At 35.7% G+C, this 21174-nt stretch overlaps 1 protein-coding gene across 2 annotated transcripts in view; it reads left to right on the forward strand.

Moving 5' to 3' along the window:
• Positions 1-21174, forward strand: part of ITFG1 (integrin alpha FG-GAP repeat containing 1) — a 187945-nt gene that overhangs the window by 104577 nt on the left and 62194 nt on the right. For both annotated transcript variants that reach the window (XM_040982758.1, XM_040982759.1), the window contains exons 11-13: positions 10124-10274; positions 10612-10720; positions 20263-20306. In XM_040982758.1, the coding sequence (XP_040838692.1) occupies positions 10124-10274; positions 10612-10720; positions 20263-20306 (304 nt within the window). The remainder of the gene's footprint in view (positions 1-10123; positions 10275-10611; positions 10721-20262; positions 20307-21174) is intronic.

A 21174-nucleotide genomic window follows, 5' to 3' on the forward strand; every position in this document is an offset into this window, starting at 1 on the left:
GGTGAGTTCTGTATGATGCTATAAAACGTAACTAATAATGATTGTTTTGCAACCTTGTCACTATACTCTATACTTTGAAATGGTGTTTGTGATGTGTGAATTATATCTCACTAAAATATGTCATATAAAAAGTATGATTCAGTTAAATGTCACTTCTTTGTATGTTGATTTATGGGTTGAAAAGCACCAGACCACGCATGATTAGGGGTAGGTGCTGAAGAGATAACTTTCATAGGATGAAAATTAAAGCAAAGCAAATATTTGGCTGAAGTGATACGATATCTTGTGATTTCTAGTGGATGATCCATACTCATGGGTTAGTTAACTTTAAGCTTTGTCTACATTGAATTAGGTTTCTATTTACTTAAGAAGGAACCCAGGGCACTGGATGTATTCCTTTACCACAGTCCATTTATCCATATGAACAGTAATATTGAAGTCCAGACTTCCTACTGACATTGAATGTTAGCATCTTCAAGGAGAAATCAAAACGTGCGCAATTATATTGAAATAAGTGATGTAAAAGGAGCTCATTGGAAGGTACAATTGTCTACATAAGTAAATCACAAGATTTCATATTTTATAAAAATCAGCCACATTGTCTAGTCCCATTCATTTTCATCCACTTTTCAGTGCTACAGCCAGCCCTCTCTGGGCTTCACAAATATCTCAGTAGACAATCAGAGAGGTGTCTGTCTTCAGATTCAAGCTCTTACTGTGGATAATGTTCCTATCAGACATACCGCCTCTCTTCACACCTTTCCTATAATTCTATCATGGCTGATCAGTTCAAATGTAGGCTAATATAGGAAAGAGTTGACAGTATATTAAGCTTTTGGTGTTTGACTTTATATACTGAGTGCCTGGTCTATTAATCCAGACTTCTGGGTTCTAAGGAAAAAAGTGTAAATGAGAAAAATTAAAGAATGTAGATGCTAAACAGCAAGTCTTAAGAAGCCTAACATAAGGTAATGCCAAGACTATACCATGAAGTAAGGTAGGTGATGTGAGAGAACAACTAGTTGCTACTACTTAGTTTAGAAAAATATATGCAAATGAATAGAATAAAATATACTAAAAATCTCACCCATCAATTCACAATCCCCGTGTCATTATGGGTATCTATTCCTGCTCTGCCTCTGTGTCCTCATCAGTGTGATTATGGTGCTTTATTTGTATTGCAAAGTAAAATCATACCATCAGTGCAATTCTATAACCTCTTCATTTGCCTATGAACAGTCTAACATGTCACTAACTTATGTTTTATAATACCATTTTAATAATTTCAAAATATTTCATTGGATTGATTAAACCAATCTCAATAGGACTCTTGGGTTTTCTTATATTCTTTTTTTAAAGTCACATTATATTTGATTTTTATGTAGAAACATATATTCAAACAAATTATTAACTTCTGTTGAATGATCATTTTTTTTCCTTATTTAAAATATGTTTTTACACCTGTGTATCACTTTCTGTAATAATTCTTTGTCTATCCACTGTGGACACTCTGTAAGGTATAATCATAGGCCTATTGATTTTTTTCCCCTTTATTTCCCTTGACTCTCTTACTCAAGTTTATAGTATACTCTGTCTTGGTTTCTCTATGTGAATGACTGCTACATCTTCATGTCAAACCTTTTCTTACATAACATGAGAATGTCTGACCATCTCTTCAAATTTGCCTTGCCTCAAACCAAACTTACTTTCTTGTCTAATCCAGTTTCTTCGTAATTTTCCTGTTTATCACAAAGACACATTCATGGATCCCAATCATATTAGATTAGGAATTACAGTTTACTCTTCTCTGCCAAGTAACTATAATCCTCATTTATAATATGAGTTTCAGGCTTGCTTTCTCTTCCAATTGTGTTGTTGCCTCTCTACTTCAACTCATTTTTTTATTACCTTAAATTGTTATAACATTTTTCTCATTGATTTCTTTGTCTCTGAAACTCTCCATTTCAGTTCTGCCTCTTGTATATTGCTGCATCAGTCATCCCCTTTCCTTTATCCTAAAAATCTCATTTCATTCTTTTTTACATTCCTTCCCTTCAATGTAAAGAAGCAGGGCAGGGGGACCACACAACATTGTTTTTTGGACTCCAGATCCCTCTCCCTACTTTATTTTCTCTCAAATTAAATCACATTTGTCCTGAGGATATTTCTGTATCACAATCTAGTAAACTGAAAGCCTAATTTAGGAGTATACCTTTGTAATAAATAGCTGAGTTGCAGCATACCTTTCGCCACAGACTGCCAGCTGATCCGACCTTTCCCAGTTAAGATAAACACCAGCTGTAAACAGTCCAGCTGTCCCTGAAGTTCAGTAGTAGTTTCTGTCTTTAAACACTTCCTACCCACATCCTGGAACAGCTCTTGATGAACTGCCACTGGATCTGAGGCCTGCCTGCCTGACTCATGAACTCTTTTCTTTGCTTGAACTCTTTTAAATTTAATTCACCCCCGGTTTTTAATATTTCAGATTCATGCCTCACCTTGCCACAGTCACACTTTAGCCTACTAAAAGACTAGCTTGAAACCAGCTAGTGACTTCTGGGTGACAAATGCAGTGGGGGCCCTTCTCAGCCTTTTATGTCACTTGGTCTCATCTGCATTTGGATGTTGGTGGCTCATTCCTTGAACTCTGGTTCTTTCATTTGCTCCCTAACTATTCCTGTCCTTTTCTCCTGAGACTTTCTCTGGTGACCTTAAATATTGGTGTTCTGTTTTCAACTGTTTATTCTCAGTCTGTATTGTCTTTGTCTAATTTGGGCTATTTTATTCACTATTTGCAAGCCTAGGACTTGTTGTTTGAGCCTCGTACTTGTGTAACTACCTGATGGACTGTTCTGTATGTTCTAGCTCTGGCACCCTAGAAAGTGCCATCTCTCTGCTAAACTTATTGTGGGTGTTCTGCTGATCTGAGGTGATGCAACTATCTCCAAAACCAGAAATATAGAAGCCATTCTTTATTTCCATTTCCCATTTTCTCCCTCTTTCCCTGTCTACCTCTTCGTGGTCTCACCAACTATAACAGAGCTAAAATAGAACCTTCCTCTCTTTGCTGCTTCTGTATGTTTACTGTATGAGTTGTGGTATACAGGAATTTTGCATTCTTGAAATCTGAGTAGGCTTTTTATATCACTATCCAAACGAAAATGAAAATGCCTACTGTATTTCATTTTATGTAATAAAAATGCAAATATATTTCCTAGGCAAATATTATGCCTAGGAAAAAAGAGTAGTGGCCAGCATATTAGCCAATGTTAGGCATGTCTTTGAATAAAGATAAGGTAAAACATGGTAAGATCTTTCTCTAACCATTTATCTGCCAGAATGTTCAACATTCTCAGTCTTAGATCCCATAAGTTTCCCTTTAAATCAGACTTGCTCTAGAAAAGATGCTCACTTCCTTCTTTGATTCAGGAAACATTTTCTTTCTGCCTACTGAATCTCATCCTAAATAGTGTCTTGGAAATTAAGGTAGAGCTTTTGCCAAAAACTTAAGTCAGTTTTACTCTGAAAATCTGATTAATCACCTTATTTGAACATTTTTGTCAGTAATGTATACTTTAAACACTCAATAATCTGTAATATTTTAGAGTGGAAGTTTTATATCCATTCTGCATTTACCAGCAGAGAACATGAATTTCAGAACAGCCACTCAAACAAAATGTTTATTTGTGACTCTTTAGAATTTGTTTCTCTTCTACCTAGCTCTGTAGAAGTATCTTTCTTCAAATTGCCATATAAAAAATGTAGCTCTTTTTCTTCTCTGTGAGTTTAGACTGATAATGAAATTAGGAAATTAGGAAAAGAGTTCAGAACATTCTAGAACAGAACTCAGTGGAAGTAGAAATGACTAAAATGGACACTCAAGCTCTAAGAGCAGCCAAGGAGAAAATCAAACTTCAAGTTAAATGATCCATCAGCTACCTTTCTTAATGAGAAATAAGATAGATGCACGTAGCGCATTAACAACCCAGAATAAACCAAACATTGTCAAGTGGTAGTGTATTGCCATGCTGATTTTATGGCCTTTGAAATTAAAACCACCCTCAGACTGCAAACAAGCTGTATGAATGTTGGCTTATACAGAGAAGTGATATTTGATATGGCATTTGATGTGCTGACATTTACCATACATTTAAATTGTCTGCAGTTACTTTCATTTTTATAAACAACTTTGTGAATCACAATTCAAACACCATCCAATTCACTTGTTGACCATATTCTTACACAATTTAGTGGTTTTTCCTGCATTTATCAAGTTATGCATCTACTATTACAATCACATTTATAACATTTTCATCACTATAAAATTAAATTCCTGTTGCTTTTGTCATTTTTTTTTTCCTGCATGTTTCTTTCCACCCTCTCCAGTGCTAGGAAATCACTATTCTGCCTTCTATCTCAGTATGTTTGTCTATTTAGGATATTTCATATAAATTCAAACATTTAACGTGCAGTACTTTATGATACACCTTTTTGACTAAGTGTGATGTTTTCAAGGTTTGCCTATGTAGCAGCATATATCACGACTTCTTTCTGTTGTCAGCTAACATTACATTATATGGACTTTTTGATCATTTTTCCTTTTGGTTATGAATAATTCTGATGAATAATTGTAAGCAAGTTTTTGTGTGGATGTGTTTTCATTTCTCTTGAGGTTTACTTAGGAGTGAAATATATTTTTGGAATGGATATCTGTTTAGCCACTTGAGGAACTGCAAAACTGTTTTCCAAAGAGCTATGCCATTTTACATTTCCATCCACACAGTGCATAGTGGTTCCAGTTTTTTACACCTTGACTAGCAATTATGTGCTACCTGCCCTTAATTTGTTCTCATTCATTTGATAGTCAGACAGAAATCTTCATCTACTAATTGATTCCCCCAAAACCAGCAGCATCCATGGCTGGACCAGTGGACCAGACTAGAGCCATGAGGCTGGATTTCAGTCTGGGTCTCTTATGAGAATTCCAAGGAGCCAGCTAGCTGATCCATCATCTCTTGTTTCCTGGAATGAGCATCGGCAGGAAGTTGGATTGGAATCAGAGAGGCCAGGATTCAAATTAGGCGCTCCAATCTGGGATGGGGGCACCTAATGTGCCAAAATGCATCCCCTCGTCCTTCACTGTAGCCCTTCTAGCAAGTGCGAAGTGTTATCTTCCTATGATGCTGAATTTCTTGCATGCGCTTATTGGTCATTTGTCTCCTTTTGAAAACTGCTCAGATTCTTTCCCATCTTTTAGATTGAATTATTTACTTTTTATTGCGTTGTAACAATATTATATATTCTACATACATATCCATTATTATGTTATTTAAATTTTTTTCTCCCATTATATTGATCGTATTTTCACTTTCCTTATGGTATCTTAAACAATTTGTTTTTTATTTTGTTGATATTAAGTTTCCCTGTTGAAATTTGGTTGTCAGTGGAACCCTTAAGAAGTAAGACCTGGTAGATGGTGGTAACATCGTTGGGCCACTGGCTTCAGAAAGTGCTAATGCTGAATTTGACCCCAAAGTCTCTGTTTTGGGACTCATCATTTATCTCTTGTGTTCATGCCACACTCCTATGACACGATTTCATATTAGACCCATACCAGAGCAGAACAGAAGCTTGTGAGCTAAATATCTGTTTTGTTTTACATCCTTAGCACTTTTATTAAGCAAATCCCTACTTACAAGACTTAAGTGGGAAGCCAAGAGTTAAGTTTTTCAGATACTGATGTCAGGGGGATCATATATGATATTAAAACAAAATTCAGTAACATTATGATAATATAATTCAATGTAGCCAGAACCTTGGAGAGTGAAGACTACAGCCATTCCTGTTGAAATATGTTGGAAAATCAAATTAATTCCTTGACTTGCCATATTATAAAGTTAAAACATTGGTATTTGATTTATACTCTTCTAATTCAGGATTTCAAAGTTATTTTCATATCTTAAGTAGAGGATCTTTTCCTCCTTACTCAATCATAAACATATTTTCTAAAATTTACAAGAATATCTGCAAAAGAAACATTACAAAACAGATATGCTCCCCAAGTTTATTTTAGTTTAGACTTGGAAGTATCTTTACTGGTTGTGGAATGATGTAAAATATTTATATGAATTATTTAGATGAATCTAGTTTAAGATATCTGTCACTCACAAGCTTTCATAAAATGAAATACTTTACTAAATCCTGTCTATTTCTGGAGAGAAAACAACCAGCTGGATTATTTTTACTAACCCCTCAGGGCATGTGGTGACAATCACTTTAGTATATTGGATTCTCCTACAACCTAGACATTGTGTTAGCTACTTTCATATGTCCTCTTTTTCCATTCTCCCAGGACTCAAAGAGGCACTTGTGATTTTTACCCAGTTTGTAGGAGGAAACAATAAGGTTTTAGTTATTTGCCACAGATCTCTCTTTTTTTTTTTTAAGGAATTATTCAACTTGAAGTGTTTTGATATAGCAATAGAAAAGCACTAATATAATAATATTTTATAATTTATAATCAGTAAATATGTAGTGATATCAACTCTCACTGCTGATACTGATGTTTAAATGATTTTTTTCAAGGGTGATTCTAGCTAGAGGCTGGTCAATTTTATTGCTATTTGCAAACAACCATCTCTTAGTTTCATAGATTTTTTTCTCTGCTTTTCTTGTTTTCTACTTCAGTTATTTCCTATGTATATTCCCTTCCTTATTCTTACATCACTTTTAATTTCTTCTTATATCTCTATTTGCTTAAAGAAATATGACATTAATTTGAGACCTGTGTTTTTTAATGTGTTTAGTATTAGGAATAATTCTAAATATCACTTTAGTGGCATACCACAAATCTTGGTATGCTGTGTCTTCGTTTTCGAAGTACTTCTGATTTCCCTTTCTACTCATGATTGTGTTTTATTTCATTCCTAAGCTTTGATTTGCCAAGTATCTCTGTTACTCCTTCCTAATTTAAATTCTGTTATGATCAGAGAACATATATCATGTGGCTTAAATTTCTTTTTACATTTGTGGATTCTTATTTTGTGATAATTGAGAATATTAATTCCTGATAAATATATAATATGTTTCTCAAAGGATTGCATTTCCTGATGTTGCAGTAAATATGTTTTCAGCAAATATAGTCAGAGCAAACTGCTTTATTATGTTGTTCAAGTCTTCTTGAACACTTGCTAAACCAAGTGTTTTCAGTCTATAAATTATTGAGATACATTATTTTTTACCATACCTGTGAAATTTGTTCACTTTCTCCCATTCTGTGTTTAATGTAATTTCTTTCTGTGTTACTAGATATACGTTTATAGTTTTGTGTTCTTTGAAAGAGCTGATTCCTTTTAATTATAAAGTTACTCTATTCTAGTAATATTCTGTGTTCTAAAGATTATGTCGCCTTTTGTTACTATGACTTCTCTACCTTCTGTTTATATGCCTGGGTCTGGGATATTGCTTTTTTATATACAGTAGTTTTATTGAGATATATAGAATTGTATAATGTGTGGGTCTTTGTCACTGGCTTCTTTCATTTTGCATGATTTCAAGATTTATGAGGTTATCAGCTGAATATATCATTCTTTATGGACAAATAGTGTTTCATTGCATTTTATGAATCAGTTCAGTACTTTTGCATGGTTTCCATCTCTGACTCTTGCAAATAATGCTACTGTGAAAATTCATCCATACAACTTTTGACTTAAACATACGTTTTCATTCTGGGCGTGGGGGCTATACATAGAAATAGAATTCTGAGTCCAGTGGCATTGTGATTTTTAGCCTTTTGAATAGTTTTCAGGATATTTTCTAAGCATTTGTGTCATCTTACATTTCTACCACCCATGTTTGAGGGCTCCAGTTTCTCCATGTTCTCTCCAATACTAGTTATTATCTCTCTTTATATCATAGTCATATTATGGGAAAATGTAAGTAATTATGAAATAATGTCTCATTGTTATTTTGATTTGTACTTCTCTGATGGCTAATGCTGTTGAATATATATTCATATATACGTTGGCCATTTGTGTATCGTAGGTGCAGAAATGTCTATTCAGATCTTCAATCCATTTTAAAATTTGAGGGGTTTTTAAAATAAGCAGACTTTGTCAATTAAGCATTTCAAATAAAAATAAGAAAAGTATGTCTATTCAAAAATTTGAAGTGTAGGTCATCTTTATATCTCATTTTATTTAGCTAGTGGTAACCATAAGCAGTAAATTTAATTAATGGGCCCGGCAGGACCACCTAGTGGTTGGAGTCGCCTTGTATGCATCAGGATCCTATGTGGGCAGTGTTTCTTGTTTCAGCTGCCCTGCTTCACATCCAGCTACCTTCAAGTGGCCTGGGAGGGCAGTCAAAGATGGCCCAACCCTGCACACACTTGGGAGACCCAGAAGAAACTCTTGGCTCCTGGCTTGGGATATGCTCAATACCACCCTTTGTGGCTGCTTTGGGGAGTGGACCAGCAGATGGAAGCACTTTCTGTCTCTCCTCTCTATGGATCTGCCTTTCCAATTAAAAAAAAATTTTTTTAATTTTTAAAAAATCTTATATCATTTCAGTGATTACTTATTTGAAGGCAGTTACAGAGAGGGGAAAGAGAAAGGCCAAATAGACAAGAGAAAGGGAGAGACAGGAAGATCTTCCATTTGCTGCTTTACTCCCTAAACGGCCACAACAGCCAGAACTGAGCTGGTCCCAAGCCAGAAGTTGCTTCCAGGTCTTCCTATGGATGCAAGGGCACAAGTACTTGGACCACTCTCTGCTACTTACCTAGGCCATTAACAGTGAGCCAAAATTGGAATTGGAGCAGCCAGGACTTGAGCCAGTGCCCATTTGAAGTCCTGGGGTCACAGTAGAGCGTTAACATGCTACGCCATGGCACTGGCCCCAAAGTTTAATTTTTAAAGAATCATAGTATATATTTGCTTTTCCAGTGCTTTCCATTACATTATTTTATAGATTTTTATTTGATATCATTTTTCATCTGCTTGATGGACATTCTTTAACCTTTCTTATATGCCATAAGTAAAAATATTGGTGCAAATGATTGAAATCTCAGAAAACTTTTCATCAAAGATATCAGACAACGTTTTACACAATAAGAGACTATGAACTAATGTTTGCAGCAACAATGATATAATAATAGTTACAGCTGGTTTTTGAATGTGTACTTTGCTATGTTTCAGGCACTGTGCTAAACGCTTCACCAGGCATTTTCTCATTTCATCTTTTCAACATTCATCTGAAGTAGCATATGAAGTTAACAAGGATGAGATCTAAATATCAATAAGAAAAAAATCTGTAAGCACCAGTTCACAGAAGAAACAAAAAAATCCAATGAACCTAAAGATAATATTCAATCTTCCTCATAATCAAAACAATGAGATTATATTTAAACTGTTCAGCTAGAAAGAGTAAGAAGCAATGGTGCATACGTTGACAGTATATGAGACATAACTTATACATTATTGAAGGACATAACTTACACATTATTGAAAGTATAAATTGATATATTTTATAGAGAACCATTTGGATTTACTTATTTAACTTTGGCATACTCTTTGACCAGATGACGGTCATCTGTGTCAACCCTTGTACAAGTTCCCAAGAAAAATAATTTCCCTATATGTGTCTGAATATAATAGAGAAAAATTGGCAACAACCTCACAATAACTGCATTAACATAAGTGATGATTTAACTGTTATAATGGAGCTGCCATTGCAAACAGCAGGATTATGCAGAAACTCTGATGGGCTATTAGTGGGAGAAGCAAGAGTAGTCAGTGAGGGTGGAGTACCAAGGGAGAAAGGACAGATGACTTGGAAAATCCATGCAGAGATGTTAGCAACTCCCTAGCCTCAAAATTCAGGTTTTTGCCCTAGATTGGAAATGGATAGCCATTTATGGGGTGTGTGTGTGTGTGTGTGTGTGTGTGTGTGTGTGTGTGTGCCACAGTGCAATAATCAATGAGTTAAAGGATTTTTTTTTCATTTAATTTTACTGTATACAGTTGACCATTTGCTTTGATTCTAGCAAGCTCAGCACAGCTAATGCTGCACAGAACTGAAATGTTCACTTATGTTCACTAAGTGCTTCTCCTTTGTCATTCAGCAATCAGCAGGCCTTTTTGCTGGAGAATGTCCCTTGTAATAACGCAAGCTGTGAGGAAGTGCATCGAATGTTCAAAGTCTACTGGGAGCTAACGGACCTCAATCAAATCAGAGATGCCATGGTTGCCACGTTCTTTGACATTTACGAAGATGTGAGTTTGAAGCTGTCCTCTGTGTTTGCGTTTCCTATCCACTTCTTCTATTTCTACTTTCACCCTTACTTGACCATAAAAATGTAGATAACATAACAAGCAAATAGGTTCATTAAAGAAAACCCCTTTTAATATTAAATAGTACAGGTAACAAAAGTATTGGCAACACAGATGACCACTTCTGTCAAATGTGAAAATAGTTTATCAGTGAGTGTTTATTTGTATTAAACTACTGCAAAGTCATGCCTTGAGACTGCTGAATCTGCTGTTCAGCACTGTAATGATCATGTTTTAATTGGTCTACTAGTTCTTACCATTTTGTTTGTTTTTTTTCCAGGGAATTTTGGACATTGTAGTGCTAAGTAAAGGATATACAAAGAATGATTTTGCCATCCATACACTAAAAAATAACTTTGAAGCAGATGCTTATTTTGTTAAAGTCATTGGTGAGTATTTTTTGACACTTTGTTTTTCCTTTTCCTTTCTCTTCTCTCTCTTTCTCTCTCTCTTTCCTCTCAAATTGCACATTCCAAAAAGGAAGGACATGTTTCTATATAACTTATTAACAAGTCTGCAAATCAGGAAATAAACTTCAGTACACCATCCTGTCTATACATAGATCCCATTCAGATTTCATCAGCTTTTCGTGGTTTAGGATTCTATCTGCAAATATCTGTCGCATTCACTTGTCACACCTTCTTTCAAATTTCATCAATCTGGAACAGTTCCTCAGTCTTATTTCTCAGAGGCTTATCAGTTTTAAACAATGCAGGTTTTACACTCTACAAGATAACTCAGCTTCCTGACTGCCCAACTCAGAACAGGAATTCCTTTCAGAAGTTGTGCTGCAAGGAGTTGCAGAAGCAATGCTGTGTACTACTCATTGCTTCATGGCAGAAAACACCTGTCCCACCGGCTGATGTTAACACTTGCTTGCATGCTCATGTTAATGGCTACCAGGTTTCTCCACATTAAATTCAGTTGTCCCATTTGTAGCTGACTGGCATTTCATAGGAAAGTATTTTGGTGGTTATTTTAATGTCTTTCTTTATGATCAGACTTCTACCTTCTGCGCTTAGAGTCCTCAACTCCTGCTTTTAATTTGTATGACACAAATAATGCCTATTTCTATAACCCCTTTTCATTTATAAGGTAGCATTCTACTGCTCATCTTGTGTCATCTGGTATTTCAATGTTGTCTTCAATCTTTCCTGTATCTGTGCATTACCTTTCCTAACAGTGAAAAGCCTGTCTCCTATTTTCTTCATTGTGTAAAGTCTTTCTGCACTGTGCCCTCTTCCCAGCCTTATCTCCCTGCCTCTTACTACTTCATTCCTGTGATCATCATAAAGACCATGTGCGTGTTTTATAAATGTATGGCTAACTATTTTATCTTCTTTAATGAGTACACACTTTATTGGTTTCCACATATTTGCTTTTACTAAATGGTGATTGAGATGGCTATATGGATTTTTTATTAATCAACCTTAAGTCACTTAATTGGTTCTTGGATATTGTTTACAGTTTCTTTGGCATTTTCTGCATAGACAGGCATGCATCTACCAAGCAGGACTATTTTATTTCCTTTTTTCTGGTCTGTGTGTCTTCTATCTCTTATGTGTGTGCTGGCTAGAATTTCACTCGATGTGTTAAATGGGGGTAGTAGAGTAACTTAGTTGCCCTTACTCTATATTCCAATCCTTTTTTTAAAAAAAGACTTATCTATTTTTATTGGAAAGACAGATTTATAGAGAGAAGGAAAGACAGAAAAATCTTCCTTCCTCTGCCTCATTCCCCAAGTGGACACAATGGCCATAATTGAGCTGATCTGAAACCAGGAGCCAGGAGCTTCTTCAATGGGGGTGTAGGGTCCCAAGGCTTTGGGCCATCCTCTGCTGCTTTCTCAGGCCACAGGCAGGGAGCTGGAAGGGAAGTGGAGTAGCCAGGACATGATCTAGCACCCATATGATATACCAGTGCTTGCAAAGGAAGTATTTAGTTACTAAGCTATTGAGCCAGGCCAAGACCCTGTTTCCAATCTTGGGAAGAAAATCCATCATTCACCACTCAGTACAACATTAGGTGTATTCTGTATCATATTAAAGAAGTTCATCCTATTCCTAGTTTATTCAAAGTTTGTTTTAATTATAATTTAGTTTTGAAAGGTGACATTTGGTGTCTTATTATTATAGTCAATACCAAAATAGCTGTTATCAGATCTTTTGTTAATGAAATACCATACCTGCTTTGTAAAAATATTTATTGCAGTTTGGAAATAAGCACAGAATAACAGAATGATGAATGCCTGTTTCGAGAAGAAAATGACAAAATATGTAGTCTTCCTTTCTAAAAAGCAAATTTAGTCTGATTTGGATGGACTGAAATAACTCATCTCTATTGTCACTGCAGCCACATAATACTAATACATTCATTTAATCATTTCTATTACTTTTTTTATCAGCCATTTAAATATCTCTCCTTTGCCGTCTTCAACAGACATTAGTTGACTGTTTGAAAGCTAAAAATATGTATAATTGGCTATGCTATTAATTTACACAGTTTAGCATGTTTTTCCTTCTTAAAGATTATAGATAAAAAGACAAATCTGTTTAAATTTTGTTAACTCTAGTGTGTATATAATTTACATCACCTGGGTCAGTTCATTATTGGACTATTGGAGTAAGAGTTTGGTATTTGTAGGCATAAATTACTAATTCCAGCATAGTCACTAACTGATGCAAAATGTGGTTCTCAAAGAGAGATTCATCAGCAGTCATACCATCTCTACAGCAAAAAAACATTACCAAAAGATCTGTCCTTGAACTTGATCAATAGAATCAAATCACTAATGAACAATAGTATACTATTAGTCTCCAAAATCTCCTATTCTCCCTCACTTTTTCAAGCTTACTTGAGAATCACTCCAAACTGAGGTTTAACTTATTTCTACCATTTGTACATGCATCTCAGTCTGTGGCACACTGTCATGGTATTGTCACTGTCAGTTAAAAGAACTATTTCTCTCAAGGTTGTGGAGTAGTTGGGTAAAGCCACCATGTGGGATGTTGGCATTCCATATGAGTACCAGTTCAAGTCCCAAATGTTCCACTTCCATCCAGCTCCCTACTAACGCACCTGGGAGAGCAGCAGAGGGTGGCCGATCAGTTGGACCGCTTGCACCCATGCGGGAGAGCTGGCTGAAGATCCTTACTGGAGGCTTCAGCCACACACAGCCCTGGCCCTTGTGACTATTTGGGAAATAAACCAGCAAATTTAAGATTCACATTCATTTTCTAAGTCTGACTTTCAAGCAAAATAAAAAATAAGTTTTTTTTTTAAAGAACTGCTTATTTGAAGTGTGAAGTGTTTTAAAAAACCACACTTTATTTAATTATTTAGTTCGTGTGAATCAGATATGTTAATAAGTATGGATGAAAATGAATGCTTTCAGATGTTGGACATTAAGGAACAGAGATAACAAGTGAAAAGAGGCATTAATTTGTATGTATTAGGACAAATCATGTTATCTCTGCATTCAGCAAGTTCTTTAATTCAAGCTCTAAAACCATTCTTATATTCTTATGCAGAAAATTCCATTCTGTGCTCTTAGAAAATTGCAACTGAACTTTCTATCCTTATTGCGAATTCACTAGTTAATATAACATCCAACATCATGAATTTTGATGCTTGACTTTGTTAAGTTCTTTGCTACGGCAGATGCTTAGTCATATAAATAAATGACAGGGGCCAGTAAAGCATAGCCAGTAAAGCTGCCACCTGTGACCCCAGCATCCCATATAGAGACAAGTTCAAGCCTCCGCTGCTCCAATTCTGATCCAGCTCCCTACTTATGTGCGTTATGTGTTAATTGTGCCCCCAGGAGAAAGGAGAAAAAGGCAGTTAAAGGAAGAAAGAGGTTAGCAGATTTTCTCAGTTTTGTTTTGTTTCACCCGGTAAGCTCACTCGTTTGTGGTTTTGTGTGTGATGCTCTGGAGTCACTTAGGGCGCTACTGAGAAGTACCAGCAAATTACCTACTGAGAGGCAGGCGTATCACTCAACAGTTTAGCTATTAAAGCACCTGGGTTCAAGTCCCAGCCCTGGTTCTGATTCCATTTTCCCATTAATTCTTACCCTGGAAGGCAAAAGATAATGTCTCAACTTCTGTCTGCCAATTAGTCAGTATGTTGTTTTGTATGATAATATCCTTAATAGGTTTTCTCATATTTTTGATTTTTAGTTTGTAAGACATAGCAAGCTGTCATCTTCTGGCTCTCCCTAAGTATCCACAACTGACTAAATAGAACACAATCATGTGTTCCACGTGAGTGGCAGGTTCTAATTACTTGAGCTATCACCACTGTCTTCCCAGGTCTGCATCAGCAGGAAGCTATAATTAGAGCAAGAGCCAGGAATGGAAACTAGGTACTCTGATAAGGAACTAGGATCCTAACCATTATTTTACCTCCTAGGTTAAATGCCTACAGTTACCTTTTATTCTAATAATACAAATTCAGCATACTTAAACTAAAATTCAAAAATTGGGGAGGGCTGATGTGTTACCACTATACATGTCATCATATGCTGGATTACAGTCACCATGTATATATTTGCACTAAAAAGTGTATAAAATTACCTTTTCAGCATATAAGGCATAAGGTGCATGTGAAACATAAATGAATTCCATACTTAGACTTGGAGCCCATCTTCAAGCTAACTCACTGTGTATATGCAAATAACCACAGAATCTAATATCCAGAAGCACTTGTGATTTCAAGCATTTTGCGTGAGGGATATTCAACCTACATGTTATGTATTGTGTCAGGAGAAGGGGCACTTACCTTGCAGAATAACCACTTATACCCTGGTCAGCTTTGCAGATCTTATCTTACAGAGGATCTATCATCCTGGATCCAGCCCCATTCGTTCAGACCCTGTGTATTCAAACCTTCCCCTTTTCGAGCTGGTTATGCCGTACAAAAACAGCCTTATGCAAAGACCCTTTAAATCCTTATACTTCCCTCTGTGCTAGACTATAACATTAAGTAAACAAGCTCTGTTTTGGAATAATAAAATTAGAGAGTTTTATGAACAGATCATTTCACCCAACTGCGTTACTTTAAAGATCTTCCTGAAAGAATAAAGGGACGGGGAGGACGGAGTAAAATAAGTTGCCCATGACTTCGCCTTGTGTTAGTAAAGGCCAACTTGACAGAAGTTTCTTGTACTGGATGGATAGGATGCCTGAATAGTTATGGTTTCTGGCCAGGGTCAGTGTCAGGTAGTCCTCTGAGATTTACTCTAATCAGCACTCATGTCCTGCAGAGCTAAAATGGACAATCTGGTCCAAAAAGAAACTAGAGGACAGAGACGATGCAAACACAACACACATCAAAACTGATAATTCATGTCTCACCTAGTAGGGTACAGCCTAAGAAATGTGTCATGCACGTGATCTGGTTGTATACACACGTCATAGAATGCATTCCCTGAAAACAGGATTGCTATGATGTCATGAGGTGACATCATCTTATGGTACCACCCTTATCTACATGATCTGTAGGTAGCGAAAATGTCATTATATAATCTGTGACTATAGTGCTTTGTGTTTCTCAGAAGTGTATAATTTAGTTCTTTTCCTTTTTTAACAACTTGTATATGGTTTTAATAAATTATGATTGGAATAATTTTTTCTAATGATTTTGTCACATTAGTGGTCTAAAAAATAAATGAAAATAAATGTTCTTTATATATTCTGTAAATTTCAAGAAATCTCATGCTTTTCCCATTTTTTCAGAAATTTTAAAATTTCGTTATCTCAGTAATTCTGAAAGGATGAGATTAAGTCATATGTATGTGAATGGCTATTTTTTTCTCTCTCTTTTTCTTTAATAGAAAGACTGACCTGTGGCTCACAAAGAGGTTTAATGGTAACAACAAAGTTAAATATTTTTCTCTTAAGTTCTAGAACAGTATAATAACAAAAGCAGCATGATGCTGAAAGCTGCTAGTGACATAATTTCTTTCTGTGTAGAACATACACTACCAGGAGAACCCAGAAGCCATATACACTAAGTCTGTCTTCCTGTTACAGCAGGTGCCATGTAGAAGTCACTGGTAGAAGCTCAAGGTCTGTAGACTGAGAACTAGTTAGCCTTTACAATAGTGATTTGGGAGTTCTGAATTTCTGGCTGAGCTATTATCAATCAGCATGGTAATTAAACTCAAGAATTACTATTGTTTATTTTTGAAACGGTTTACAAAAGCTGACACATTGTATTTAAAATGTAGGTATCTCTTACAGCATATATAAATGACGTGTAGGACTTTTTGTACTTAATCAATAGAAGAAAGTTCTAAGATGTGGGAAATTTAACATTTTAAATCTTTTTTTAAAGATTTATTTTATTTTTTATTGGAAAGACAGATAGATGTACAGAGAGGAGGAGCAGAAACAGAGAGGAAGATATTCCATCTGATGATCCACTCCCCAGGTGGCCGCAACGGCCGATGCTATGCTGATCCAAAGCCAGGAGCCAGGAGCTTCTTCTAGGTCTCCCACACGGGTGCAGGGTACCCAGGCTTTGGGCCATCCTAGACTGCTTTCCCAGGCCACAGGCAGGGAGCTGGATGGGAAGTGGAGCTGCTGGGACCAGAACCAGCGCCCATATGGGATCCTGGAGCATTCAAGGCCAGGACCTTAACTGTTACACTATCGCGCCAGGCCCACATTTTAAATCTTGATCCCCTTCTGATAGCATGAAGCTTCAGTTTGACAGAAAGCATTCGAAAAGACAAAACTAGACACAGAAACAAATATTTTAATATACTTTATATATGCATACATATAATAAGACTGTATAATTTAGAGTAAGTATTAAATTATGCTAAACAAGACAAGATATTTTATCTTACACAGAAAGTAATCCAATGGTTCATCGATTTCCCATCTTGTGTTATAATGGAATAATGTGTTCTTTAAATGAATTAGTGTCTTATTAAAGGCAGTGGTCACATGATCTTGCAAACAAGTTCCATTCACTGTGGCCTTGACTAATATATGTGCCCAAATTTCATTTTCATCTTGTGAGAGAGAAAAAAACAGAGAGGCAGGATAGAGACATTTACACTTAATTTCACAGACTTGATATAAGGTAGAACAAATTTATGTTCAAAGCTTGGTACTTACCAGAGGATCAGTGAATATCTGCTGAAACAGTATTTTGTCATTTTTCTGGGGATTGATTTCACTTTATAAACTAAAAACTTTAAGACTGGACCCAGAATTTCTGTTTCTATCAATTTGGCCCAAGGAAACTGACAGATATGCAAAGAGCTCGATGTGATTACACCAGGTCTGTACGGGTCAACTTTCAATAGTGTTTTTAACAGAATAGAGTGGACTGGGAGATAAAGAACCTAAATGTTCAAATCAAAAAGTTTGTGTTAACCCAAAAAGCAGTGAATTATTAAAGAAGTGTTTCATATGATTTAATTTATGTAAAATTAAAAGTAAGCAATATGTGCATGTATTCATTTGTTCAGGCTACCTTTTAAAAAAATACCACAGTCTTGGTGGCAGAAGAAATTTATTTCACATGATTTTGAAGGCTAAATATTCTAAGATCAAGAAATTGGCAAGGTGGATTTCATTCTGAGGCCTTGCTTTGACTTGTAAATGGCTGCCATCCAATGTTTGTCCACATAACCTTTAATTTGTGACCTTGCATGTTGTCTTATGTCTGCTCTTAAAATGAAAAAGCGCTCATTCTGGACCTTATGATTCTTACATTAATCTTTTCTACCTCCCAATACAGCTGTGCTGGAGGTTAGGGCTTGGACACAACTGTGCAAGGGCCACAATGAGTCTATAACATTAGGTGCTGGAAGCGACTGTTTATTCTTTTTGTCATTTCACAGACAATTCTAACAAGTTTTTACCTCTAGTCATAAAAATGTTTGGGTTTTATACATACACACACACCAGCTAATCAATCAGTTCTTTATACCTGAAGAAGAGCTCAGGTCCCACAGGGTTGTGGATCAGTCCCACAGTACAAGTCCCAGGACATATCCTATATTTGTTTCTGAGTGATTATATGTCAGGGTTCCAGGATACCTTCAGAGAATTCAGAGCAACCCTTTACTTTTTTCTCATTTATTATGAGGATTATAAATGGAGATTCTTTATTATATAGGTGAATAAGGTCCAATGGGCAAGGTCAGGGTTGGCAGCCCAGAGCTTCTGTGCCTCTTACATAGTGGCATTCTTCAGGAACCTCCAAGTCAACTACCTAAGCCCTGTCATTATGACACAAAATGGCATAGTATTTGCATATAACACGTAAACATCCTTCTGCATACCTTGCATCATCGTTAGATGATTTATATCTAATGCAGTATAAATACTGTGTAAACATTTGCACTAGATTGTTTAAGAAGTAATGACCAATACAAAGTCTGTCCACACTTGGTGCAGATGCAGGATGTGTTTTGTTTGGTTTTCCAATGCATTTGATTCCCATTTAGTTGAATGCCAAGTGCAAACATGATATGGAAGGCTAATTATTTTTTCTTTGTTTATCATAATGGCTTCAAGATCAATCCATGTGTAAAATGTGATGGAATTTCTTACCTTTTGAAGACTAAATAGTAGTCCATTGTATTATTTACTATGTTTTATTTGTTCTTTCATCTGCAGTAACGTTTGGGTTCAGTCAACCTCTTGGTTAATGTAAATAATCTTGCTGTAACTGAAGATGTGTAATTTCAGTAGTTTTTCCCTCCATTTACTTGATGACTTATGATATTCATTGTCTTTGCATGAGCGTATTGGCCATGTGTATATCTTTGGAGAAATGTTTGTTCATATGCTTTTGTGCATTTTTTCAATTGAATTGGCTCATTTTGTTATTGAAATATGAGTTCTTTCATTATTGTGTCTTGGCCAAATATACGTTTTGTGTTATGAGAAAAATTCTGTGTTTATTTTCCTTCAAGGAACTAATTATCCAGTATCATTTATTGAATAATCAATCTTGTTCCTTCCTTGAGCAACTATGAAGATATATAAAAAAAATTCAAGGAAAGTGGGCTCAGAAGTTTTGGTAACAGGCATTTAGCCTGGCAATTAAGATGTGCCTGTTTTACATTGCATTACATTACAATCCCAAGCTCCAGGTTCTAACTTCCATCTTGCTTGTAAAGCAAGTAGCTGAGTCACCAACTCTCACCTACATAGGAGAGCTAGATTGCATTCTCAGCCTCCAGCTTTGGCCCCTACCAAGCCCCAGAGCTGTTACAGGCATCTAACAACTAAGCCAGCTCATAGACATATTCTGTCTCTACGTCCTCTGTGTCTCCCTGCCTTTCAAATAAGTAAGTAAAACATTAGAAGCATAAGTTCATTCTGAAGCAAAAAGTTTGAAATTCATGCAATTTTCTCACTAATTAAGTTTTTCAAAAATTCCTCTTATGCATGGATTTCAACATTATTTTATAGTTATGCTCTCTATAATGCTCTCAATACTGAGGATTATCAAAATTATTAACCAAGAAAGTTTGACTGGATAAGTGAAAAGAAGTGCAGTTTAAAATGAAATACAAGTGCTAGCCATTCTGTTTGTTACTATATTATTCCATTGATTTGTATTTGGGACCTCTGTCAGATTGTAAGTCATCCTTGCAATTTAACTAATTGGAAAATAGAGGCAACAGTGGGTATGGTATGATACAATCATAATTGAACTAACTTATGGAGTATACAAAATAGCATCATCTTGAGAGCTTAATAAATACTCCTAAAATATTGGCATAAAGTAGATAAAGAGGAATTTAATTTGCTTCAATCTAAAGAAATTGAAATGATTTGTGCTTATAATCATGGATCAGTAGAGCATATTAATGAATTTAGGGGCAAGATTAAAGTTCACTTTATATATCAGTTTGCATTATAATAGTAATAATAGCCTGTTCTGTGTTTTTCCACAGTGCTTAGTGGTCTCTGTTCCAATGACTGTCCTCGTAAGATAACAGTAAGTAAACTTAACTCTGGGTTATAAATTTTTCTGTAAAAATTTTCTACATAACAGCTTTTCACAATATAGTTGTTACAAGTTACAGGTTACTGTAGGTAAAGTACTTTTCCTAAAACACTTCACACCTTAAGCTGGCCTCTCTTATGTAGACTTTTCTGATATCCTTAGAGACATTTTCTGAATGTCTTGGCATTTTTAATACCCGTAACCTCTTGACATCAAGAATTGTGTCGTATTTGTGTGCCTATCACATTGTACCAGGTGTTTCATATATTAGTAGTCAGTGACTTCTTTGGTATAGCCTTAATATTGACTTGCTATCTAATGAAATCGCAAAATGTGAAACTAATTAGACGTGGCTTTTGAAGTAGCCAGTTCATATGAAGTTTGTAAGGAATATTAACTTAAGTTGAAAGCCAAAGTTAACAGCAGTGATCAGCTTAGGTCTTTGTTTCAATAACCTTGCTTGCTAGAAAACTGTAAATCAGAAAGTTAAATTATCCCATCACAGAATTATTAAATAGTGGAATTACAACCCAATGCTATAGTTATAGTCTCATATTGTCATATTCATATAGTCTCATCCCATGTTATAGTCTCGTATTCTTTCTATCTTCTTAAACCACTACACTAACGATATTTTGTGTTTAAATATTTTATGTATAAAACTCAGTTTTTAACATGTGTGAAAACAGATCCAGACCCAGGGATTGCTCCTGTATTCGGCCTATAAGCAGCCCCTCCAAACCTGAGGAAACAGAATTGGCAGAAATTCGTCTGGGTCGCACAAGCAGCTCTCACATGAGTCACCATTCACAAATGGCCACAATTGAGGCAAAAAGACAGAGCTGTGTGCGTCTGTCAG

This window comes from Ochotona curzoniae, unplaced genomic scaffold (assembly GCF_017591425.1).
Source record: "Ochotona curzoniae isolate NIBS_2020 unplaced genomic scaffold, NIBS_Ocur_1.0 contig_3622, whole genome shotgun sequence".
NCBI classification, from domain to species: Eukaryota; Metazoa; Chordata; class Mammalia; order Lagomorpha; family Ochotonidae; genus Ochotona; species Ochotona curzoniae.